The 16,354-nt window shown below is 48.8% G+C and overlaps 1 protein-coding gene across 2 annotated transcripts; it reads left to right on the top strand.

Moving 5' to 3' along the window:
- Window positions 1-10,640: 10,640 nt before the first annotated feature.
- Window positions 10,641-16,119, top strand: TMEM106C (transmembrane protein 106C). 2 transcript variants are annotated; one of them, XM_020889238.2, is made up of 8 exons: window positions 10,641-10,767; window positions 11,256-11,467; window positions 12,564-12,627; window positions 13,133-13,292; window positions 13,382-13,522; window positions 13,951-14,000; window positions 14,485-14,538; window positions 15,383-16,119. In XM_020889238.2, the coding sequence occupies exons 2-8, from the start codon at window positions 11,284-11,286 to the stop codon at window positions 15,477-15,479; spliced, it is 750 nt and encodes a 249-aa protein (XP_020744897.1). In that variant the 5' UTR covers window positions 10,641-10,767; window positions 11,256-11,283; the 3' UTR covers window positions 15,480-16,119. The 2 variants fall into 2 exon arrangements, with proteins under 2 accessions (XP_020744897.1, XP_020744898.1); XM_020889239.2 differs by lacking the exon at window positions 10,641-10,767 and adding an exon at window positions 10,862-10,982.
- The last annotated feature ends 235 nt before the right edge of the window (window positions 16,120-16,354 follow it).

Here is a 16,354-nt window from a genome sequence, read left to right as displayed (position 1 = left end):
GAGCCTCAAGAACCGAGGGCCAGGCTCCTGTGCCTCTTGCGCCCCCTGGTGGAAGGAACCAAGTAGTGCCCATGCCTGCAACTGCCTTGTGAACGCAACTTTCCCTTTCCTCTTCTCCCCTCCATCCTCTCTCCTCTTCTCACCTTCATTCATTCACCCTTGACTGTTCGTCCACTGGGGGCGGAGCACCTCCATGAGATGGGGATGCAGACCGTGTCCTGTGCCTGTGACACTGTCCTTGTCTTGAGGCGCTCACCTTTTACTCACTTAACTCGTTCCTTCATTCTACAAATATCTGTGGCGCTTCCACTCTCCGCCAGGCTCTCCTCTAGGCTCCAGAGACACCATCTCTGCCCACAGGGAATTTACAGTCTAACAAGACATTCAGCCTGGTTAACAGAGGATTGTAATGGAGAAAGTGCCGGCGCTAGAGAAGAGACAAATAGATGTAAAGACAGCAGTGCTGACACCAAGCAGAGTGTGTGTAGGGGTGGCAGGAGAAAATTTCAGGGTGACATCTGGGCTGGGCTTGGGTGGTTGTGTAGGATCTCTCTGGGAGTAGGAAACAGGGTGTGGATTGGGTGGGGCAGGGAGGAAAGAATATCCTACACAAAGAGGACAGAACTAGCGAGCACAAAAAGTCCCAGCGTGTTTAGGGAGCTACAAATAGTCTGCTGTGGTCAGAGCGTGTGGTTAGAGGGAAGAGGGCAGCAGGAGAGTGGAAGGGCCTTGCAAGCTGTGGAAGGGGTTTGGGTCGCTTCCTGCAGCCTGTGAGGAGCCACCGAAGGTTTTAAGAGACAAGATGATACCACCATGTTTGCATTTTATTTATTGTAATTAACTAATTAGGCTGTGCCAGGTCTTAGTTGCGGCAATGTAGGAGCTTTGATCTTAGTGGCACCGTGTGGGATCTTTAGTTGCAGCATGCAAGTTCTTAGTTGCTACATGTGGAATCTAGTTCCCTGACTAGGGATTGAACTCATACCCCTTGCATGGGAGTACAGAGTCTTTCTTAGTCACTGGACCACAGAGAAGTCCCTGTATTTTATTTAGAAAAGGACCACTAGACCAATGGAATGTGGAGGAAGGGCTATAAAGCAAGCAACAGGGGCTCGAGTACCCCTTGTGCTCCAGCTGGGTGACATGGGCTCACTTCTCCAAGCTGCAGACTCCTCATCCATCAAAGGCGGTAATGATGCCCCATCTGCAGAGTTTTTGAGGGGACCAGATGAAACTGTGCAGGTAGTGCCTTCCCCAGTGCCTGGCACATAATAGACACTCAGTAAATGATCTTTTTTTTTTTTCTTGAAGTCAGAAAGCCTACTAGGCAGGCTATTAAAATTGCCTAGGCAACAGATGTGGAGGCCAGGATCCAACCACGGACTACAGAGGGATGAGGAGTGAGAGATGGAGCCCTTCCTGCCATATCGGTAAACAAGGATGCCACAGTCATCAGCAATTGCAGCCCTCCAATGTGACTGGTGAGCCCTAAGGGCACTCAGGAAGGAGGAGAATACCTGTGATCCAGCAACCATCAAGACTGCAGACACTCCCTACGGTGAGCCCCAAAGGAGCTCAGGATGTGAAAAAACAGAGGATACTGGCCCAGGATAGCTGGGATGCATATGAAATGAATTTCAGTGAGCCCAGACTCTTGCATCTTCCCATACTTAGAAAAGCACTAATTTCCTTAACTTGGGATATCGGATTTTCTTTGATTGACAATAATCTTTTGAAGTCCAAACTACCTGTCCTTAGCAAAGTTTCTGATATGTCTCCTCCCCTTGCCTCCTTGGAGCAGTTCTCTCAGGATTACTTGGGATGCTGTCTTCTGGGTCTGAAGTCCTAAAAATTCCCACCGAATAAAGCACAACTCTCCACTTTTAGGTTGTGACTATTTTTTAAGTCGACAGGAGGGAAAACACCCAGAGCTACTTCAGACAGTTGGCTTTCAGGATGGGGTTGGTGTGGATTTTGTTTCTCTGAGAACCTCTTGGAGTTCATCTCTGCCTCCTGCCCTCAGGGCTCTCTCTGGGGCTCTCTTATTCCTATCACCTTCTTAGGAGGGGGGCGTTGCTTAGGGGTGTCAATTCCCAGAGGGGAGGGAGGGCCACGCAGTTTACATTACATGTGGATAGCACACGTCAATGTGACTTAGAGTGTGTTCACGTCAGGTTGTCATCAGGACTTTGGCAGTTGTAAGGAACAAGGCCCCCACAGCCATTACATAGACCCTGGGGACAGCTGTTAATAGGCTTCAGGGGCAGGCTTTGTCTCCTTCATCTGCAAGTCCCCCCACAAGAGAATCTAGTTTGGGGTTCCTGACAAAGATGTCAGTTTGTGTTTTGGTTTTCCCTGTATTTCTGTCCCCTGTTCCAGTTAGATATCAGTCCTCTGGGGCTCTTTGGTTTCTGTGGGGTAGAAGCTTTCTTAAAAGACTGCTTTAAGACTATTCCTTAATCTGTCTTTCATCAATGGCTCAGCTATTGAGCTGATAGAGATAATACTAGGTGTCCCAGAGGTGCTGTTGAAGAGAGAAGGAAAATGAGGGGAGGGCAGGGAGAGTGGGGAAAGTGATAGGGACAGGGTGAAGGGACAAAATAAGTAATTAGTCAATCCCACTGCCTGCCTGCGTGTGTGCTCGGTCGTGTCTGACTGTTTGCGACCCCACGGACTGTGTAGCTCAATAGGCTCCTTTATCCGTGGGATTTCCCAGTCAAGAATACTGGCGTGGGTTGCTGTTTCCTTCTCCAGGGGATATTCCCGACTCAGGGATCAAACCCGCACTTCCTGCATCTCCTGCACTAGCAGGAGGATTTTTTACCACTGTGCTACCTGGGAAGTCCATTAATCCCATTAGGGGATTGTAAGTAGAAAAATATGGGAGACACTGATAAGTTAATGATTACTCAAAAAAGCAGGTTTGCTTAACCACAAAACCAAGCAGGCTTACTTAGCAACAAAACCATACAACAGAAGCATGGGACATGCCCCCAAACAATAAAACAAAGGTGACGCGAGACCCACATCCTGCCCAGTGAGCTCAATAAGTTAATAATCCCTAGGACAGGTTCTGTGCACACAGAAAGCAATCATTTATGGAAACGTGACTTTTCAAAACTAAAAAACCCTCATCGTACTGAAAACTGAAAATATTTTTCCAAAGTGCTATATGACAGTCTTGGCCTGACCATACAGGGACAAGTAAACCTCCCTGCCTGACCTGAGGGAGGAACTGATGATAGAAACGTGACGTCTACTCAAGAAAGAGAAAGAAGGCCCTTCCCCACACCCCCCCACACTTTTCCTTTGATTATAAAACTGTAGCCCAGTGAGTTCTTGGGGCACAGCATTTCTCGCCCACCTGCTTGTAAGCCTGACAAGCATCCTATTCTAATAAATCACTTCTTACCTACCACATTGCTCTCGCTGAATTCTTCTCTGCACCAAGGCGTAAAGGAGGATGGTACCAGAGCTCTTAGAGACCCTGAAGTGACATCAATAGGTTTTGAAAGGACCGCCTGCAGGCATGCCCACTGGCGAGGGGTCCGCCCCGGCTCTGCTCTGTGAACTGGGCATGCTGAACCCTGGGCATCGGCTGTGCCAGCCAGAGCAGTGATTCCAGACCCCGAGAAAGCACTGGCAGCCCCCACATCATCAGAGGCCTGTGGAGTGCTGGATGAGGAGGAGAGAGCACAACCTGGTGGGCCGAGGGTGAGAGGCCCTTCCTGCCCCTGCTTCCTGACTCTAAGAAGCAAGTCTGTGGGGCTCTTGAGACATCTTGGGGAAGAGAAGAAGCCTTGATGACCAAGGAGATTAAATTCCCCACCAGTTTGGGACTCTAAGTTAGATTTAGGTTGGTACACACCCCCCACACTTTTTTTTTTTTTTAAATAGTGATCTTGGAGAAACAGCAGCAGTGAACAGTAGCTTGAAGTGAGATCTTAGTTCCCTGCCCAGGAGTTGAACCTGGGCAGCCTGGATGAAAACCAGGAATCCTAGCCACTGGTACATCAGGGGCTAGAGACTAGAAGCAAAATTCCCCTGGCCCTTGCCTCCATTGAAAAGTGCATTCCTCAAGGAGGGAAAAACTGTAAAAATAGATAAAAAGTGTATTATTAGAGACACAGCACAACAAATGGGAGAGTACATAGAGAAACAGCTTGTTTAGTTAAGACAGAAGCAACACAGAGATACACACCCAGAGAGAGAAGTTGGGTGTCCCCGCTATGAGAAGGAGCACAGTAAAGAGATTGTTAAGTCATTTATATGGGGAGTCTGCTTATCTTTGGCCAATTACCTGGTTTCTTTTTCCTGACCTGACCTAGGATCCTCCCCAATATGCATGCACAATTTTTTTCCAAGATGGATTTCAGCCCAGAGGCCTTTAGAGGGACCTTGGCATCACTTGTTCTGAGATGATACCCCTCCTTCTCGACCACCAAGGAGTCTCTCCACACATGTGCCGTGTCTCCCCTGCCCCAAGGATGAGAAATATGTGACCTCTTGATCTTCTACTCAGGTAGGGCTTAGCCCCCCTCCATCCCTGCCATAGCTGTTATCTTCAAGTGTCCTCAGGAGACAAAGCCTGGCTATTCAACCGGTTTTTGTTGCTTATTTCTAAGTGCAAACAGGAGGCTGATTGTAAACGTCTAGCCCTGAGCCCACCTGCTCCTTCCTCAGGATATGTAAACAGGAGACTAGTTGTAAATGCTTACCCTGAGCCCATTTATCTCCCGCCTCAATAGGATATCTTTTGCCCATCTGGGTTTCTGGAGGAAGGCTCATACCTCCCATGCATACAGCACTCCAAACACTGTTGGCTGTCCCAGAGTGCACCCCTGAGCCAGATGAGTGTGGGCCCCACAGTCAGCCTCCTCTGTGCCCTTGGGGATGGAGCTGAGAAGACCCTGGCCTCGCTGACCTTCAGTGGTGTGTGGTAGATTATCAGTTCCTTAAACACACAAGCCCCTGCATCCCCGCTGTCTTCCCATCAAGGGGACCTCTCTAGGCAGAGCTCCCTGCCTCTGGTTGCTGTGGGCTCAGCACACAGGGAAGCCCCCCACCCAGATCCCTTTTGCATATAAGCACCCTCTGGGTCACTGCTCTTCCTAGAACAGGCCTGTAAACCTACTTCCTGTGACCAGTCTTCATAAGATATAGCACAGTAAAGTTAAAAGAAGTGGGGCTTGAGAGCAGAACACTCTTGACCCAATTCTGACCTTACCACTATGGCTAGGGCAATCAGCCTCCGGGACTCAGCCTAAAATGCAAATAACAGCAGCTTCCCATCTAAGGAAGTGCCAGGTAAGTGGCAAAATGCTCCACTGCTAGAACAGGTTCTTAAAGGCAAGGGCCCGTCTTCTCCCCCTTCTCCCTCTAGACCTTCCTAGCGTTCCCAAAAGGAATTTGTGTGGTGGGTCCCACTGCTCATCGCTCAAGAGCCAATAAACAGGCCAGGTTGGTGGAAAGGAAAGTTTGCTTTATTTCAGATGGGGGCAACTGGGGGTTGGGCAAGGGGAAGTTTGCAGACGTCTGTCCAAAGGCCGACTACCCTCCTGCCACTGTCCCCAACAAGCAGGGGGTGAGAGCTTTTAAAGATGGGGGGGGGGGTGCTATGTGTAGAAACAGCACATGCGTCTCTAACAGTCCTCTTCAAATTGGTCATCAGTGGTCTGACCAGCATCATCTTGATCGTTTTAGGTACAGTTAATCTTCAGCTCCAGGGTCAGTTTGTTCCCATTTCTTTGTGGTCAGTTCTTAGAATTAAGGCAGCTCATGTCCTGGGTACGGTCTGGTCATAACGTAGTCATCTTCTCCACCTGGGGTTTTGGTATACCTAAGACAGCTCACAGGATATGGCTCAGAATACTATCTATAGCCCCTAACCCTCTAACCCTAACCCTAACCCTAACCCTGAAGGTCCTTGACTATGCTTAAAGACTGCATTATTAATATTTAGATTCCTTTGATTGTTTTCCTTTGTTTCAGCATTTCTCACTTCTCTGATTAAACTTATTTTTGACTAAAGTTTTCCACAGGCAATAGGCAGGCAGAGGATATGGAGGGCAGGGCAAAGACCATACTTTCCTGCTCCATTTCACTAGAACTGGACCTGAAATCTTAGAGGGTGGGGCCTATTATTCCTCTTTGTCTGAACAACACATGCGCCAGTGCTCTGTGCACTGAAATCTCTGAGCTAGAATAAACAGAGAATCCTTAACTTAAAAGGGTTGTGTGTCCCTTAAACCTGCCCGTGGCCACAGGGTCTACAGCAGCCTGTCTACACTCTAGTGAGTCCCCAAATCTCTTTGGAAAGTATACAGAACAAGGGAATGGCATATTTGGTTCCAGTCTGTATTTTTAATATCAAGCAAGTTTTCTCTGGACTTTCCTGGTGGTTCAGTGGTAAAGAACCCACCTGCAGAATGCAAATTAGTACAGCCACTATGGAAAACAGCGTGGAGATTTCTTAAAAAGCTGGAAATAGAACTGCCATATGACCCAGCAATCCCACTTCTGGGCATACACACCAAGGAAACCAGATCTGAAAGAGACACGTGCACCCCAATGTTCATCGCAGCACTGTTTATAATAGCCAGGACATGGAAGCAACCCAGATGCCCATCAGCAGACGAATGGATGAGGAAGCTGTGGTACATATACACCATGGAAGATTACTCAGCCATTAAAAAGAATTCATTTGAATCACTTCTAATGAGATGGATGAAACTGGAGCCCATTATACAGAGCGAAGTAAGCCAGAAAGATAAAGACCATTACAGTATACTAACACATATATACGGAATTTAGAAAGATGGTAATGATAACCCTATATGCAAAACAGAAAAAGAGACTCAGATGTATAGAACAGACTTGTGGACTCTGGGAGAAGGCGAGGGTGGGATGTTTCAAGAGAACAGCATTGAAACATGTATATTATCTAGGGTGAAACAGATAACCAGCCCAGGTTGGGTACATGAGACAAGTGCTCAGGCCTGGTGCACTGGGAAGACCCAGAGGGATCGGGTGGAGAGGGAGGTGGGAGGGGGGACTGGGATGGGGAATACATGTAAATCCATGGCTAATTCATTTCAATGTATAACAAAAACTACTGTAATGATGTACAGTAATTAGCCTCCAACTAATAAAAATAAATGGAAAAAAAAATAAATAAAAGTTAAATAATATTAAAAAAAAAAAAAAAAAAGAACCCACCTGCAAAGCAGGAGACGCATGTTCCATCCCTAGGTCAGGAAGATCCCCTGGAGAAGGAAATGGCAACCCACTCCAGTATTCTTGCCTGGGAAATCCCATGGACAGAGAAGCCTGGTGGGCTACAGTCTATGGGGTCACAGAGTCCAACAGGACTTAGTGACTAAAAAACAACAGTAAGTTGTCTCCACTGTGTGAATTGACAAAGGGCACAGGATGCAGACCATGAAGGACTCTGCCAACTGTAAGCGCTCACTTTCCTCGTGTGCAGGGCCTTTCAGGACCGCAGCTCCTCGATGCATGACTCCCCGCAGCCTGTGGGGTCAGGGGTACATGAGGCACATGGAGAAACGAGGGGCTGGGAGGGCAGGGAGCTCTGGCTGGTCCCACTCCGCTCCCCCCCGCCCCCACCACCAAGAGCCCCGGTGAGCTCACGTCTGCAGTAACCTCACTGCTCATAACCAGATGCTCAGATAACCTTGGAAGCCAGGCACAGGTGAGAAGTGATGGGTGGCTCCTCAGGAATGTGCTGCCCAATTAAAACAGCCACCCGGATGGCCGTGGTGGATGCTGAAACTACTCCCCCAGGCAGTGCAGGCCAGGCTCCAGGTGAGGTCATTCCGCAGGCATTTATTGAGGGCCTACCACACACCGGGCTTGGGCTTTGAGCTGGGTGCTGGGGAGACAAGGAGTAATAGGAGGATACAGTCTGTCCCAGAAAACAGGCTGTCAGAAAGCCTCGGGGGTTCTGCTGGGTAAACCCCCAGGCCCCCTTTATATTCCCCAGCAACCTGAGCACCGGTTTTCCTCCCAAGGGCTCAAGCCCTTAGCCTGGCTCCCTTCCTTTACGAAGCATCCACAGCCCTCCATCTTCCCCCGGCCTTCTCTTCTGCTGCCTTCCTCACCCTCCCTGCTCCTGGGACAGCCTGGATTCCCTCTGCAGTGTCCAGCCCTAGTGCGGACATTAGGCTCACTGCCCCTTGCCCTTGGCAGGCTTCCAGCAGAATCCACGAAGTGAGGCTCCATGTGACTAAAGGATGGGCTCATTCCCCAGATGCCCCAGGTGAATTCCCTGTGAAAAGGGGATCTTCAGATGGGAACACTGAACTTGGAAGATGGGCCTCAGACAGGCAAGGGGCCTCCCTCTCTCTAAAGGCCTGTGCCCTCAAGGCAGATGTTAGAAGATAATAGAAACCTAAGGATGGCCTACATAAAGCAGTCAGACTGCCTTGTGAAAATCCAGGCTTTCCCCTCAACTAGCTCCATGTCTGTATCTTTTAAGACTGCACCCTGCTATGGGAAAGACACGTGTGTGCACACACACACACACACACACACCCCACAATTTGTAGAGGTGGGGGTGGTTATTTTTCTCATGTAATGAAAAGTCAGAAGGAAGGTAGTCCAGGGCCTGACTGTGGTTCCAAATGTCATCAGCCACCTGAGCTCTTTTAATCCCTCTATGCAGCCTTCCTTAGCACACACTTCTTGCCTCATGGGCAGAAGATGGCTGCCCCATCTCCAACATCAAGTCCAAACTCCAAACAGGAAGAATAAGGTCAAAGCACCAGTTGAATCTTCATCCCTTATAAGGAGCTTTCCTGGAAGTCCCACACATCTCATTGACTCAAACTGTGTCATATGGCAAGTAAGGTGGGGAAACGTATTTTTCACTGAACATACTGCTGCCTCCAACGAAATCAGAATTGTGTAAACAAGGAATGTAAACTGGTATAGAGGTTGGATGGAGAGAAGTGAAGAACAATTTCATGAAGGAGAAGGTGTGGGCCAGAAATGGAAAGAGAGGAGCAGTGGCTGCTTGTTGTTTCTGACAAATAATCTTTGCTTGACCAAACTTTAGTCAGGTTCCTGAACCTTTTCCCAGGTCCATCTGTGCACTTATTATAAAATCCAGTTTTGGCATGAACCCTGATAAATCAAGTCTTCCCTCATAGCTCAGTCGGTAAAGAATCTACCTGAAATGCAGAAGACATGGGTTCAATTCCCGGGTCAGGAAGACCCTCTGGAGAAGGAAATGGCAACCCACTCCAGTATTCTTGCCTGGAGAATCCCATGGACAGAGGAGCCTGGCAGGCTACATACAGTTCATGGGGTTGCAAGAGTAAGACATGACTTAGCAACTAAACCAACACCGCCTGATAAATCACCTTAGCAGGAATCCCAGGCCCTCAAAATCTGATCACCTTCCATAGCTGATTGGATTCCTTGTCCTCCTCCAACCCCCAGGTGAAGTCTAATCACCATGGCCTGTCTGTAGCAAGAATCCTGTTAGGTCTGTTTAGCCAGGATTCCCCTTACCCATGATGCCGTCTCTTGGTAATTTTCCATCCACTGACCCTCACCTGCTCCTTGGCTCTAAGTTCCCACTTGCCCTGCTGTATTCAGACTTGAGCCCAGTCTCTCTGCCCCATGGCAAGACCCCATCGGTAGCAGCCGTCCCACACCCATCACTGTATCCCCCCTTGAGTAAAGTCTGCCTTACTGTCTTCAGTGTATCACTCAGTTTTTTTCTATAACATTTCTCACTCTAAATGTTCTGTGGGCTGACTGTGGCCAGTAGTTGGCAGGTGGCTAGAGAGCAGCAGGGACATCAGCCTTCCTCACAAGGGAAGGAGCAGAGAGGGATGGAGGTGGCACGGAGCTCACAGGTCGCTATTTTCACTCCCCATTGCAGGGCACGCCCCCAGTTCAGAATCTCTCCCCTCCCCAGCATCATCTTTATAATTTCATGTGGTTAACGTCTGCTTCGGAGAAGGAAATGGCAACCCACTCCAGTATTCTTGCCTGGAGAATCCTGTGGACAGAGGAGCCTGGTGGGCTGCTGTCCATGGGGTCGCACAGAGTCAGACACGACTGAAGCGACTTAGCAGCAGCGCAGCAGCAGCAATGTCTGCTTCTGCAGCAGGTGAAGCTCAACCAGGCAGTCTCTACAGAGAAACTCGCCCTTTAAAACGTGTCCTCTAACCCCTCACGTGCATGGTGTGTGTGTGTGTGTGTGTGTGTGTGTGTCTGTCTGTCTGTCTGTCTGTCTGTCTGTCTGTCTGTCTGTCTAGGGCTGGGGACGCCCTGAAGCAGGTTGAGGGCAGGCTCTGTGATGCATCTTTCTACCCTCAGCGTCTTCACAACTTCTGTGCTCAAAGATTAGCTGAGAACGGTTTTGGCTGCCAGCGCTTTCCGCCTCCCTCTTCATCTGGAGCCTTCACTCGGTCCTGCACTGGAACCTCTCCCGGTGTTTCTGGGCGACCGCGAAGCATCTCCACTGGGCCACCAGCTTCAATCCCGGAGAGGAGCTGCTCGCCACCCCGCCCCGCTCTCCTCTCTCTGCTGCCCTCTATCGGCGCCGCCGGCTGGGCTTCGAAGGGCGCACGCGCGCGCTCACGCCGGCGTCCCCGAGCCGGCTCGCGCGCCGAGTGCATGCGCACGGGGTGCGTGCAGCTCTAAACACTCGGGAGGCAGGTAAACCCGCGGCATCCGGCGGGTGGCAGGAGGGTCCGGCCCGGAGAGGAGCTGCCGGGAGTTCGTGTCCTGCAGGTCTGGGGTCTTCGGCGTTCGCTCCCGCCTGGGCGACTCTGGTGGGCTCGGAGCGCGCTTTTTGACGAGGGGCGTGAACTGAGCCCGCCTCCTGGAGCTGGGGGCGGAAGAGAGTGGGGACTCTCTGAGGCCTGTTATTAATTTGGGGCTTGTTGTTTGTCCGGGAAGGTTTTTTTCCGGGAAGACACAGAGTTTGCAAGTAGCAGACAGAAGGGGTGAGCCTGGACCTCGTGGGAGCTGGGGTGCCCCGATTCCTAGGGCGATGAGGAGCTGGGCAGATTGGCGAACGCGGCTCCTGTTCCCCCAGGCTATGTGTCGAGAGTCGGTGGTGGGTTAGGGAGCCCTAGTAAAAAATGAGGGGCTTGGTAGAAATTGTTCAGGTGTTTGGGATCACACTCGGGAGGGGAAATTGGTCATTTTTGTGTTACACTTTTCGCATAGAGATGCACAGCCAGTAACACGCACTCACTTGCCTCTTTGCATCCTAGGACATGACACAAGGCGCACATCCTGGCCATGGGGTCCCCTCATTCCATCTATGCTCACCGGCCTTTCAGCAAGCGAAGGAAAGCAGATGACACTGAGGATTCTCTGGCCGAACGGGAGCAGCAGGAGGCCATTGCTCAGTTCCCCTATGTGGAGTTCACCGGGCGAGATAGCATTACCTGTCTCACGTGTCAGGGGACAGGCTACATTCCAGGTGAGAGACTTTGGTGATCATGGTAAAAGATGATTCCACAAGGAGAATGCCAGGATACCCACAAGACTTCTCTCTCCCAGACTGAGCTGAAAAATTTTCCTTGCAGCAGTACCACGGTCATAGACCATGCCCTGAGTAGGAGTCAGCTCAGCTGAATTCATAAACTTGGGCAGGTTCCACAGCTTCTCTGGGTTTCCCGATATTTGAAAGCCTTACTTTTCTTCACCTTCACTTCTCTGTTGCTTCCTTGGTTTGGAACACATGGTTTGCTCTACATTCTGCAGTTTGACAGGTACCTTTCTCCATTGCTGGCACTCAGGGCCTGGCATGGCTTTGTGGGGGGATGAGGAGCAGACACCATCTTGGAAGCTTCTATTCAAGGAAGCAGATAGTGAATCATTAACAACCTAAGGTCTGAAAAAAAAAAATCAAGTCAGGGGAGAAAAACATGCCCAGGACTGGAGTCTGGATTGGGTATAGAATTTTCCATCACTAAGTTGGCTCTCAAAAAGTCTTAGCAGTGTAGATGGAGGGTCACAGAGGTTTAAAGTTGGTAAAAATCTTAGAAATCATTCAGTCCAAAGCCTTGATATTATAGATGAGGACACAATGGCCTAGAGAGGTAATGACTTAGCAGTTCATAATTGTGCCTCAGCTCAAGGCCATGCAGTAAAGCCAGAACAAGATCCAAGATTTCTTAATATTTATTTATTTGGTTGCTCCAGGTCTGTTGCGGTATGCAGCATCTTTAATTGTGGCATGTGGAATCTCATTCCCTGACCAGGGATAGAACCCGGGCCCCCTGCATTAGGAGCACCCAGTCTCAGTCACTGAACCATCAGGGAAGTCCTGAGATCCTAGATTTCTCAGCTTCCACGTCAGTGTTCTGGCAGCACTGATAGATGTTTTGTAATTTGTAGTACTCTCTACAGATTTGTTTGTTTCTTATTCATGAGACCCAAAATGTGAAACTAGTATCTTAGAAACAAATAATCCCGGACGAGTATATGTTGTGACAGGCTACTGTGTATGTGAAGGAAAGTACTGTCACATGTGGGATTTATTTTGCCAAAATTGTCAATTGTTTCTTTTCTAGAGCAAGTTAATGAGTTGGTGGCTTTGATCCCTCACAGCGATCAGCGGTTGCGTCCTCAGAGAACGTGAGTCATCTGAGTCTCACCTGTTAATGCCTACAGCGGTCCCTAGTCCTTTTTTCTGTGTATGAATGCCAGTGCACTTTTGGAAAATGTTATCTATTCTTGTAAAACTCCCCACTTCCTTTAATACTTTTTGCTCAAGCAAGATGTCTCTGTCCTCATCGCAATCTGGGGAAGGAAACTTGAAGCTAGAAACATTCTGAGGGCCGAGGCTCAAGTGAAGGAGCTGAATTGGAAGGAATTGGAGAAGAGGGTGTCCTGGTAGAGGAAGAGATGTTTGTGTCCACACAGTTCCTCTCATCAGTTTCTTTTCCCAGATTGCAGACAGCATTCAGAGGGCTTTGAAAGCCTTGTCCCGCTCTACCCGTTCTTGCCTGGTTTGTGATTCCTGGCCCTGTGCACTTTCTTGTCCCTCCCCTCCTCTTTCCTGGTTTTGTGTTTTATCTCGACTCATTGGCCCTTGATATCTGACTTCCTGAGTTGGTTGTGTAAACTTTGTCATTTGCAGTAAGCAGTATGTCCTCCTATCTATCCTGCTCTGCCTCCTGGCGTCCGGTTTGGTGGTTTTCTTCCTGTTTCCACATTCAGTCCTCGTGGATGATGATGGCATCAAAGTGGTAAAAGTCACATTAAATGAGCAGAGGTCCCTTGTCATCCTCGCTATCACGGTAAGATTAAGGCTGCCCTTCCTGGGTTGTGCACCTGCAAGTCTTGTACCCAGGACACTTAACGTGTTTCCTCACTGGCACTGATGCAGGCCACCCTGAAAATTAGAAACTCCAACTTCTACTCCGTGGCGGTGACCAGCCTGTCCAGCGAGGTTCAGTACATGAACACCGTGGTGGGATCGTACATGACAACTAACATCTCCCACATTCCACCTCGGAGCGAGCACCTGGTATGCCTGGTTGTAGGAGCCTGGCCCGGCTGTGAAATGCTGTTGCCTCATTCCTTTCCTCTCCCTCTCCTCATTTCTACTGGTAGGAACTAGTTGATGAGGAAGATCTGACAAGCTCTATAATTATGAAAAATTAGGGGAAAAAATCAGCTAAGAATTAAGTGTTACAGAAACAAGAATTTGTAGGAGAAAACAATTCACCAACAATCAAGAGGAGGCCTTATGATAATCCGGGGCCCATTGACCTCTCAAAAGGGAAGAGGTGGGATGTTTTGTTAGAGGCGCATGATCTTAGGATTAGTGACAATCTGGGGGAAATATTTTATGTGTGATAAAAGAATGCTCTCAGATTCTTGGGTTGCTAGTAATAGAACTGTTCTGTGTCAAGCTTGCCTGGCCACGGACTGACTCTGGTGTCTTGTTTTCAGGTGAATTTTACTGCAAAGGCCGAGATGGGAGGACCATATTCCTATGTGTAGTAAGAACAGTGTTCTCTATATGTGTGTGTTTTATGGGATGAAAGGGGTTCAGAGTTGAGCTCAATTGAGGGGAGCTGGTCCTGCCTAAAGTTTCAGCCTTTTAGCCTCTAAATTCACTATCTTGAGATTTTTTTTGGAGGGTGTGGTATTTGATATGTGACTCAAGTGCTCAGATTTCTGAAAAGAGAATATTAGGCCACTAGAAACATTTCCAAACTCCAGAATTTGTGATGGGCATTAAAAAAAAAAAAAACCCAAGAAGATAGTGATGGGGGAGGATGGAAGAACACTGTGGGGACCCAGAACCAGTGAGCCAGGACAGTGCTTAGGCCAGGAGGGCGGGTGTGGGGCAGGGGAAGCACCCAGATGGGGCTGACTGCTCCTCAGTTTGACAGGGTAACTCAGCATTCCTGCTGATTCTCCTTTTTTTCCCCTCAAATTAAAACACTTAAACTGACCATTTCTTTGTTTGTTGTTTGACAGCTTCTTCTGCACATTACCCTATATCGGAGTGCACAACATAGTGGTCTTCATTCGGTATGTTGCTTATTTCCTTGTGCCCAGGGCCTGGACTGTCAGGCCACGTGAGCGGGCCAGCTTTGCTTGAGAACCTGTGGGGCCCACAGGCAAAGAGGTTATGCTGGAAGCACTGTAGGCTCAGTCACGGCAGAGCTCTGCTGTGTTTTAGATGCAGTGTCCAAGTGTCACCAGACTCACAGGAAGCAGTTAGATAATTTTCTCCATAAAATGGGGTCAAGTTGTGTGATCGCTTTAGAATCCTCATGGGACAAGTAAAGAAGAGAAAAGCTTTCTCAAGGCGTAAGCCCAGGGCATCCAGCCAGACTTACTCTCTAACCACACAAATTACCACATGTCATGGACCTGTAGGGTTATTTTTAGAACCATAACAATTAAATTTGCAAGTGACAAGAGTCTGCTGCGGACATTTGAAATATGAGGATTTAGAGTAGGGTTTTTTAGCCTTGGCACTGTTGACATTTTGGGCCAGACAGTTCTTTGTTGTGAGGGGCTGTTCCGTGCATTATAGGGTGTTTTACAGCATCCCTGGCCGTTACCTGCTAGAGGCTTACCTCCTCCCCCGCTCAGCTGTAACAACCCCAAATGTCTAGACACTGCCAGAAGTTCCCTGTGGGGTAAAAATGTCCCCAGCTGAGAACCACTTATTTAGAAGGTCATCTCAGGGCAGAGTGTCTCTGGGGATATGAAAAGATCCTCTGACTTCCTGGTTGTGTAACCATGAAGACATGCATCTGAGACCTGTGTGTTATCACCTGAGCTTGCAAGAATTTATTTAGGCAATCTCTCTTACTTAATTTATCTCAGAAACAGAATTAATTCTTCTCAGTTTTATTTTCCCTAGAACTTCGGTGAAGATTTCCTACATTGGCCACATGACCCAGAGCTCCTTGGAGACACATCACTATGTGGATTGTGGAGTAAATTCCACAACTGTTTAGAAACTGCTCTCGGTTCTTCCATGGCAGCACCTGTCAGAAGAGACACAGCTTCTCTTCCCGGGACCTGAGCCCTGTACCTGTTCCAAGTGGTAGAACCAGAGGAGAAATTGGTTCTCTCAATCCCCAGCCGCTTGGGAGGAAAAATCTTCCCTGTAGCACCATTGGCCTTTCTCAGAACCAGCAGGATCACTGCCTAGCACCTAGCCGATGCCAAGCAAATAGGAGGCACTCAGAGAAGGTTTGAGGAGTTTGATTGAGATCTTTTCAGCTGTTTGGGGAGGGGGCTGGTGTTATAAATTGAAACCATACCAGGTTTCTAGGTTATCAGACAATACAATGATACGGAACTAGGACTGTCAGAAGGGGCCTCCGCACAGAAGAGGCAGCAGGGAGGGAGCATTTGAATACATTGAAGAAGAAAGCACAGAACATTCAACATGTGAAAGTTTTTCATCTGTTTCCAAATGCCCAGGAACTTTATTTAAAAAAAAAAAAAACAAACTTTTTTTTTTCTGTAAAAAGTTAAAATTGTTTTTACTAAGAGTCTATGTGGGGTGTAATTTACCCTTCATCCATTGGCTGGAACATGGATTGGGGAGTTTGGTAAAAAAAAAAAATAATAAACCCTGCTTTTGATTGATCTGTGTCCTCTGATTTTCTGGATGTCTCAGGTAGGCACCTCTGGGGGACCGTAGAACAGTTGCCTGCGCAGAGGGTCAGCACAGGATGGGAAGGGAAGAGAAGCCCTGTCGCTGTGAGCACCTGCCACGGAAAGCAGCCCTCTGCCAGGGAAGCCTCGCTGCTGTCCGTCTGCCTGCGGTGGTGACAGGCTGTCCTAGCGCTGTTCTAGTGCCCCCTGGAGGCTGGAAGAGGTG

The sequence above is a fragment of the Odocoileus virginianus genome, chromosome 24 (genome assembly GCF_023699985.2).
Source record: "Odocoileus virginianus isolate 20LAN1187 ecotype Illinois chromosome 24, Ovbor_1.2, whole genome shotgun sequence".
NCBI lineage: Eukaryota > Metazoa > Chordata > Mammalia > Artiodactyla > Cervidae > Odocoileus > Odocoileus virginianus.
Note: the sequence above shows the minus strand (reverse complement) of the source record. Positions and strands in the feature narration are given on the sequence as shown.

Excerpts from the sequence above, each read along its gene's own strand:
- TMEM106C (XM_020889238.2), top strand. The coding sequence starts at position 11,284 with ATGGGGTCCCCTCATTCCATCTATGCTCACCGGCCTTTCAGCAAGCGA. Across the intron at positions 13,293-13,381 it reads TTGTCATCCTCGCTATCACG|GCCACCCTGAAAATTAGAAA; the intron begins GTAAGATTAAGG and ends GCACTGATGCAG. Across the intron at positions 14,001-14,484 it reads GGACCATATTCCTATGTGTA|CTTCTTCTGCACATTACCCT; the intron begins GTAAGAACAGTG and ends GTTGTTTGACAG.